Below are 9051 nucleotides of genomic sequence, written 5' to 3'. Positions count from 1 at the left end.
GCGAAGTTCTTGTCAGGACGCGGATGCCCTGACGAGTTTTTAGGTTACGAGAGACTCTTCCCTGAAGGAGAGGACGGATGGGATTTGCTAGGGATACCCAGCCTGCGGACTCGACGAGGATGCTCGTCGTGGGCGGTGATTCGCCGAGGATACTCGGCTACGGAGCACGGCGAGGATGCTCGCCGTGATTGGCTGTGTACGGTGTTCGGTATGACAGGATTAGCCGAGGATACTCGGCTACGGCGAGGATGCTCGCCGTGATTGGTTGTGTACGGTATTCGGTATGACAGGATTAGCCGAGGATACTCGGCTAGCCGGAACGACGAGGATGCTCGTCGAGGGGAGTCAGGATGAGGCGAATATTCTCGTCCTCTTGGGAGTCGGAGTGCGGTCGAGGATACTCGACCTGTCGGATTCGGCGGACCGGGAAGATCTGTCTCGGCGTTCCCACTGCCGACTTATATATCCGAACGCACGGTTGGGCGGACCAATCCGTGCGTTCGGTCGGCTGGCCCGGAGTGGGAGCGTTGTCGAACGCCACGGGCGGCGCGCGTGCTGCCGCGTGATCGCGACGGCAGGTTAGCTCGGTGCGCGCACGTGGCGTTCTGCCGGTGTATTGCTCGGGTGGACGGAGCGGAGTGGCCGTGCGCGCGAGGTGGAGGGGCGTTTTGTTACATCACCCCTCCCCTCTGCGAGTGGCGAACTTTGGCCACTACGCCGGGAATTCCCGCACGTAGTGGCACTGGCCATCACGACCAAACCGGAGCGTGAAGCGGCGGTTGGCGAGGCGAACTTTATACACCCGCGAAACCGTGGCCGCGTAATACGGTACGTACACGGTTCAGGTCATCGCGCACTCGAATCGGTATGGGTGGTCGGTCCGGGCGCAAGGCGGCTCGGTTCGTTGAGCTTCCTGGTGTTGGAGTGGCGATGTCGTCTGTGGTGGTGACTGGTTCTCGGCCTGTGTCTACGGCCGGGGTAACGGTGGCTGGCTGGCTACCGGTGGTGACTGCGGTGCGCCGTTCCTTTTGCTGTGTGGTGCTCTCGCTGCTGACTGAGACCGGCCTGGTCGTGTCCGCGTCTTGGCCTCCTGGTTCTGGGCTCATCGGTTGGTCTGTGATGCTCGGAGAGGTTGTGGCGGCCCTCCCCGGGGCCGTGGCGGTGGTGCTGTCGCGCGGTGGCGGAGTCGAGACTGGGGGTCCGTCGTCCTCCAGATCGGACAGCGTGTCTCCGAACAGCGCCATTATTTGGTCCCGCTTAGGACCCTGCTTGGCTCGTGGGATCGTTGGATGTCTCGGTGCGATCTAGTTTTGGTTTCGCCCTGGCAGTGACGGGGGTTCGGCGATCAGCGCGGCCAGCTTCCTCGGGTTTATTGCTGAGGACCGCTGTATGCGTACCCCGATGATTGGGGGTCCGTTTCTTTTTGCCGGTGGAGCGGCGGCGAGAAGTTTAGCGGGTCGAGCTCCCCGGATTAAGCCGACTGGCGGTGTGCGCACGATAGCGACGGGCTTGGTGCGTCTGGCCCCCGCCGGTGCGGATGGTCTGGTCGAGCTGGCAGGCGGAGGTCCCTGCTTCGTCGGGAGCTGCTCTCCGGTCGTGCTCGCTGCGGCGGTGATTTCGGCCGGTTGTTCCCGTCGCCGTGGTGGTGCCGGAAACAGTTCCGGTGGACCTGGCGGGGTATGTAGTACCCTCTGCCAGAGGATCTCGAACTCGGCGTCGTTGACCGGTGCGGTGAGGAGTGCGTCTAGCTCGGAGTCCATAGTGGAGTCGGTCTTTCTGCAGGTTCCTGGTTGCGGTGGTCCCCCTTATATATCGGGCTGGATTGGGGGAGGTAGCTCCTTCCCTTCCGGTAGTCACGCCGTCCGGGCGTGATCGGCACGAGCCCCGTTGCTGGCCGGTTCGTCGTCTGTTCCCGCAGCATCATCGTCGGCGTCGTCTGCTCCGGATTTGTTGGTCCCGCCATCGTCTGTCATGGCGTCCATCTCCGTGTCGTCTGCGGTCGCGTCGTCTGCTTCCGCGTCGTCTGCTTCCTCACGGTCCGTCTCTGCGTTGTCTGTTCCTCGGGTTTGTTCGTGCCGATGACCCGGCTTAAGGTCCTGCACATGTATGTGACGATGCCACTTACCGTGCTTGTCCCGCAGATCGACGACGTCTGGAGAATGGATTTTTCGGACCTCCAATGGCCCGATGTACTTGGGTGCCAACTTTGAATTGAAGGATTTGCCCTTGTTCGAGAGGGGATGGTCCTTTTTCCAGACTAGGTCCCCTATGGCGGGTTTCCACGCCCGTCTCCTTAAATTATAATATCGTTCTTGGCGGTGGAAGGCTCGGGCGAGGTTTGTTCGGACTACCTCGTAGGCCTCCTGGAGTCGCCGCTGGTTGGTGGCTGGAGCGGCCGTCGGTGCGGGTCTCCCGTCAGTGTCCCGTGGTGGCGTCTCGAGCTCTCGCCCGTAGTTCAGGTAAGCGGGTGTGTAGCCGGTGGCGTCGTGGACGGCGGTGTTATACGCAAATTGCAGTGCCGTGATGTGCTGATCCCAGCGGCGGTGATCCCGACCCACGAATTGTGCGATCATTGTTTTGACCGTCTTGTTGGTCCGCTCGACGGGGTTGCAGTGAGGAGCGTGTACTGGAGCCGTCCGGTGGCGGATGCCTAGGTCGCGCAGTCGTTCGCGCACGTGCCCCGCCACGAACTGCGTCCCGTTGTCGGAGACTAGGGTCTCGGGGCAACCGTGGCGGTAGACGACGCGGTCCGTAATGCTCTGGGCGATGGCGGTAGCGGTTGCTCGCCGCAGCGGCACCAACTCCACCCACTTGGTGAAGCGGTCTTGCAACACCAGCAGCCAAGCGGCTCCGTTGGTGGACCGCGGGAGAGGTCCTACTAGGTCGGTGGTGACTTGTTCCCAAGGCGCTTCCACGTGGGTTGCGTGCATCAGTCCGGCCGGGCGGACCTGGGCACTCTTGTGCGCCTGGCAGTTGGCGCACGCCCGTACGTGACGCGCGATATCGGAGAACATCCCTGGCCAATATTAATATTGCGCGGCTCGGGCAATGGTTTTAGCGATGCCGAGGTGACCGGCGGCAGGGTTGTCGTGTACCCGTGCTAGCACGGCCCCTCTTTCGTCGCGAGGTACGCATCGCTTCCATTGTGTCTCGGCGGGTTCGTCCTTAAAGTTGGTCGAATGGAGTATACGGCGGTATAATCGATCGTTTCGGATCGCGTAGTCCGCGAAATCCCCCGGTCGTTCCCGCACGCGGAGGAGCTGGCGGCGGTACCACGGGCATACGGGGTGTGCCTGGTTACTGCACACGGCCGGTAACCTAGAGAGCGCGTCGGCGACCCGGTTGAGTTTTCCCGCGCGGTACCGGACGTCGAACGTGTACTGTTGGAGCTCGAGGGCCCATCGGCCGAGTCGCCCGGTGGGGGAATCCAGGCGGCGCAGCCACTGGAGGGCCTGGTGGTCGGTGACGACCGTAAACTCGTACCCTTCCAGGTAACCGCGCATATGCCGGATGCCCCACACCACGGCCAGGCACTCGAGCTCGGTGGCACTGTAATTTTTCTCCGCGCCGTTGAGCGACCGGCTGGCGTATGCGATGACGCGTTCCCCCTCGTCGAAGTGCTGCGAGAGGACGGCGCCAAGACCGTACGTGCTGGCGTCCGTCTGGAGGACGAACCGGCGCGAGAAATCTGGACACGCGAGGGTGGGTGCGGAGGTGAGTGCGCGCTTGAGCTCGCGAAAAGCGGCCTCCTCGTCGGGTCCCCACGTCCATCGGGCGTTCTTTCGCGTGAGGCGGGTGAGTGGCGCGGCGGTCTCGGAAAAGCTAGGTGTGAAGCGGCGGTACCATGACGCGAGTCCCACGAATTGTCGGACTTGTCGTACGTTTGTCGGGGTTGGCCACTGTGCGACGGCGCGAACCTTGTCGGGATCGGTGCGGATTCCCTGGCCATCCACTATGTGGCCCAGGTATTTAAGTTCGTTGAGACAGAACTGGCATTTTTCCGGATTTAACCGGAGCTTGGCTTGGCGTAGTCGCCGAAAAACTTCCCGCAGGTGTTGCAGATGGTCGGAGAATGTTGCGCTGGTCACGATGATGTCGTCTAGATAGACGAACACGTGAGGTTCTAATTCGGGGCCCAGTATTCGGTCGAGCAAACGTTGGAACGTCGCCGGAGCCGAATGCAGTCCGAAAGGCATGACGGTGAACTGCATTAGGCCCCGGCCCGGAACGGTGAAGGCGGTGATTGGCCGGCTATCGGGCGTGAGCGGAATCTGCCAATATCCTTGCTGTAGGTCGAGCGTGGTGAGGTCTCGGCCCCCGCGCAGCTTGTCCAGTGTGGCGGAGATTTGCGGTAGCGGGTACGCATCCCGCTCGGTGACTTCGTTTACCTTCCGAAAGTCAATACAAAAACGGTGTTTTCCGTCCTTTTTCCGCACTATAACCACCGGGGAGCTCCATGCGCTGGTTGATGGCTCGATAATACCGGCTTCTTCCATTTTGCGGACCTCCTCATCGATGATGCTTTGCATCGCCGGATTGTGCGGTCGGTACCGTTGTTTGATCGGTACGTCTGTTTTTAGCCGGATCTGGTGGCTGGCCTGGTCGGTCGGCCCTCGCACCTCCTCGAACTTGGCCAACTCCATGGCCAGGAAGGCTTGGAGCTCCCGCTCCTCTTGTGCGGTTCGTCTTACCATGCCCGGGGTCACTGAGTACGCCGCGGGTGGCGTTTTTCGGAGCTGGAGAGGTGGCGGGGGTATAGTGATCTGTAGTCGGGCCCATAGGTCGGTTCCTATGAGCATCGGGCTGTCTAAGGACGGAAGGATCTGGAAAGTGTGTTCGAGTTGACGGCCGGCGATTCGGAGGCGGAGTTTGACGCGGCCGGGTGTGGTGGCAGTGGTGCCGTCGGCTAGGTGGATTGCCTCCTCTTGTTCCTGCGGCCATATCCGCATCTCCTTAGCGTATCCGGCGACCTGTCGGTTGATGATGGATACTTCGGCCCCGGTGTCTAGCAAAGCGGAGATCCGGTGTCGTCCCAGGCGGACCGGTACATGGGGTCGTGGTGTGTATTTTATGCGGACTCGGGCCGAGGAGTGGTTGTATCCCCGGCCGTTGCGGCGTTTCCCGCCCGAGGATGACAGTCCCTCGTGAGAACGCCGTCCTTCCCGCACTGCGAGCAAAATTTGCGTGCGGGTCTCCTGCATTCGAAACGGCTGTGTCCGCGCTGTTTACAGCGCCAGCAGGCGGTTGCGCGGTCGTAGGGCGGGGTGTCGGCGGGCGTAGCGGTGTTGACTTTTTTCCTCTCGGCACGGGTCTCATTCTCCCGGGCCCTGGAGATATCTTCAAACTCGGCGGCCTGGTCGGCCAGGTCGGCGAGGTCCGTGGCGTCGTTCATGCGTACGTACAATTTGTACTCTGCCCGCAGGTTTTCGTACAGGCGGTCTACCTTTTCTGCCTGGGTAAAACCCCCGGCGCGCCGCATCATCGTAAGCAGGGCGGTCGCGTACTTGGCGTACGCCTCGTTGGGTTGTTGTCGGCGTTCTTGTATTTCGCGCATCAGCTTAGCTTGGTACCGTCGCGGTAGGTAATGCCGTCGCAGGGCGCTGGTAAAGTCGGTCCACGTTTCCCAAGCTTCTCGCTCATTTCGATACCACGCCAGAGCGTCCCCCCTTAATAACTCTGGCAGTCCGGCCTTCAGCTGGTTGTCGGTGTACTGGTATTCTTCTTGCAGCTCGGTTACGCGCTCTAAGAACGACAGAGGGTCGCGACCGTCGAAGTGGCAACCCCATTTGCGTATTTGATTCATAATCTTACTATGCGAGTGGGACTCGTTTCCGGTGACCGGTGGGGACGGGCTCGCGGTTTCCGGCGCGGGTGCGCCGAGCGGACTGGTTCGGATTGGTCATCGTAAGGAAGTGACGGGTTACGCGGTATCGTAACTCGTCAAGTGTACCGGTTGTCTCTATTTGATACGTTTGAGCTAACAACTCGAGCTGGTCTCGCGGTAGCTGTTCGGTCCACTCGGCGAGAGGCATTTATCTCCGGGTGCGATTATCTGTTTCAAAACGGTCCCTGTTCGGGCGCCATGTAACGCTGGTGGTTTTCGTGCGGTTCGGGTAGGTGTCAGGATACGGTTGCGGATAAGCTCGCCGGATTGGTCGGGTTCGGTATAATAATCGCACTCGGTATTTAGCTGACAAACATATGAGATCTTTATTTGAATGGGCTATTTACATGTGGCCTCATAGCTGATTGCGTCGAACGCCTCGTGACAAGTGGACCCAGCCTTAGCGGGGGCGCGATTGGCTCGTGGTGGTCGCGGCGACCAATTGCCGCTGCGCGGTCGGAATCGCGAGCGGTGGTAACGATGAGCGCGCGGTGACGCGTGGGCTAACGAGCGCGCTAGGCGAGAGCCAAGACTGAAGTTCGAAACAAAAATTAATAACCGCGAGAGTACAGATGAGTCGGTACAGTGTCAAAAGATAATTCTAACTTATAATGAAACGTAATAAGAACTGAAGTACTAGAACTACGAAATCATAAGAATACAAATAACTATAACTTAAAGTAAATCGCGTGGTTTGAAACGGACTCGGTGTCCGGGGTGGTCGGGGAGCCGCGGAACGCGGGATCGGAGCGACGGCGACGATTCCGCGTCTCGTCCGAGCCGCCTCGTGCAAAAAGAGGCGAAGTTCTTGTCAGGACGCGGATGCCCTGACGAGTTTTTAGGTTACGAGAGACTCTTCCCTGAGGGAGAGGACGGATGGGATTGGCTAGGGATACCCAGCCTGCGGACTCGACGAGGATGCTCGTCGTGGGCGGTGATTCGCCGAGGATACTCGGCTACGGAGCACGGCGAGGATGCTCGCCGTGATTGGCTGTGTACGGTGTTCGGTATGACAGGATTAGCCGAGGATACTCGGCTACGGCGAGGATGCTCGCCGTGATTGGTTGTGTACGGTATTCGGTATGACAGGATTAGCCGAGGATACTCGGCTAGCCGGAACGACGAGGATGCTCGTCGAGGGGAGTCAGGATGAGGCGAATATTCTCGTCCTCTTGGGAGTCGGAGTGCGGTCGAGGATACTCGACCTGTCGGATTCGGCGGACCGGGAAGATCTGTCTCGGCGTTCCCACTGCCGACTTATATATCCGAACGCACGGTTGGGCGGACCAATCCGTGCGTTCGGTCGGCTGGCCCGGAGTGGGAGCGTTGTCGAACGCCACGGGCGGCGCGCGTGCTGCCGCGTGATCGCGACGGCAGGTTAGCTCGGTGCGCGCACGTGGCGTTCTGCCGGTGTATTGCTCGGGTGGACGGAGCGGAGTGGCCGTGCGCGCGAGGTGGAGGGGCGTTTTGTTACAAAGGAAGCGCTCGAGAATGCTCGGTCTGTGGACGGGTCGGATAGTCGGACGGATCTGCTGTGTGCGTTCCCACTGCCGGCTTATATATCCGAACGCGCGGCTGAACAAGCCAATCCGCGCGCTTGGTCGGCTGAGCCGGAGTGGGAGCGTTACGGAACGCCACGATCGGCGTGCGTGTTGCCGCGTGGTCGCACGGTGAAGTTCGGTCGTGCACGCACGTGGTCCCCGGCTGCACTCGGCGTTCGTTGTTCGGTGGACGGAACGGAGGCGCACGGACGGTGGAGGGGCGTATCGTTACAAGGTAATAGTAATTACAATAAAGGAAAAATAGACCAAATGAAAATAAAAAAAAAATAAAAATAAAAGTAAACTAAAATAAAAATAAAAACGCGAAATAGAAATTTTTATAAACTACATTGGAGAAGCAGAGAAACAACAGAATTATAAATAAGTAGCAAACATATTAATAATAATGCTGAAACGATAGACTCTATATGGGGGATCAAAAACGAAAATAAACCTATCTGAGTTGTGCGTGTAACGTAAGAGATAACGGGGGGGGGTCAGTTGCAGGGCAGGGACAGAAACCCAACACCGCGCCCACGGCGTCTTAGGTGGTCAAAAAGCATGCGTTTGAACGCACTGATCGAGGTGGCCCCCCTGATGACAAGAGGGAGGGCGTTCCACAAGGTGCAAACGACAGAGCGGAAGAAATTTTGATATGTGGAAGTCCTGCAGAAGGGGATTGCAAGGTCGAGAGAGGCTAAAGGTGAAGAGCGTAGGTGTGACAAAGGGCGGTGGAAAGAACGGAGATTTTCGAGAAGGTACGAAGGGGAGAAAGTGGAGATGACAGTGAAAAGAAGACAACAAATAAGGTACTCCCTCCTGTCATCAGCATTCAGCCATTCCAGTTCGTCATAGTAATCTAAAATGTGCTCATCTCTACGAAGGCCGTAAATGAACTTGATGCAAGAATTCATTAGACGCCTGATTTTTAATCGTTGTTGCTCGATGAGATCAGTGAAAAGGGCCGCACAATAGTCAAAAACAGGAAAAATGAGTGCGGACACAAGCCGCGCACGGAGACGTAGTACGAGGCCATTATTGAAAGAATTTAATCGTTACAGAATGCCGTTTACGCGGCTCGAAATGCCTCGTGCCTGCTCAGTCTAATTGAGGGTATTATTAAGGGAAATCCCGAGATTGGTAGCTTTGTTTGTGATCTCGATCTGGATTCTATTGAGATGCAGTTGAATGCAAGATGGAAGGAGACTCTTGACGAACCTTGTGCTCCCTAAGAACATCGCCTTCGTTTTGCTGCTGTTAAGTGTTAAGAGGTTGTTAGAGGCCCAAGACTCTATGTCAACAATGTCATCTCTGACTAGCCTCAGGGCAGCATCGATCACAGGGTGGGAAATGGATATAGATTTGGAGGTCGTCGGCATAGAGGATGTGATTACAGTACTTGAGCGAGTGTTTGAGGTCGTCAATGAAGAGGGAGAATAAGAGAGGTCCAACCACCGATCCCTGAGAAATTCCTGCGCTGACTGGTACCCATGACGAAAAAGATCCATCAGGGCCCTTCACTCTCTGATGGCCACCCGTGAGGTACGATTCTACCTATTGACGGGCAGAGGAGGATAAGCGGAAGGACTCCAGCTTTCGCAGTAGGAGATGATAGAAGACAGAGTC

The 9051-nt window shown here is 58.2% G+C and overlaps 1 protein-coding gene across 1 annotated transcript; it reads right to left on the bottom strand.

Annotated features, from left to right (window-relative positions):
- Window positions 1-794: 794 nt before the first annotated feature.
- LOC120357296 (classical arabinogalactan protein 4-like) lies at window positions 795-1244 on the bottom strand. The gene has a single exon (XM_039447457.1). It carries the CDS (start codon window positions 1242-1244, stop codon window positions 795-797), a length of 450 nt encoding a protein of 149 aa, XP_039303391.1.
- Window positions 1245-9051: the final 7807 nt, after the last annotated feature.

This window comes from Solenopsis invicta, chromosome 3, assembly GCF_016802725.1.
Source record: "Solenopsis invicta isolate M01_SB chromosome 3, UNIL_Sinv_3.0, whole genome shotgun sequence".
Taxonomy (NCBI): domain Eukaryota; kingdom Metazoa; phylum Arthropoda; class Insecta; order Hymenoptera; family Formicidae; genus Solenopsis; species Solenopsis invicta.
This window is presented reverse-complemented; position numbering and strand designations above follow the sequence as displayed.

What these genes read in the sequence shown, in the direction of transcription:
- LOC120357296 (XM_039447457.1), bottom strand. Translation starts at nt 1,244, where the DNA reads ATGGCGCTGTTCGGAGACACGCTGTCCGATCTGGAGGACGACGGACCC.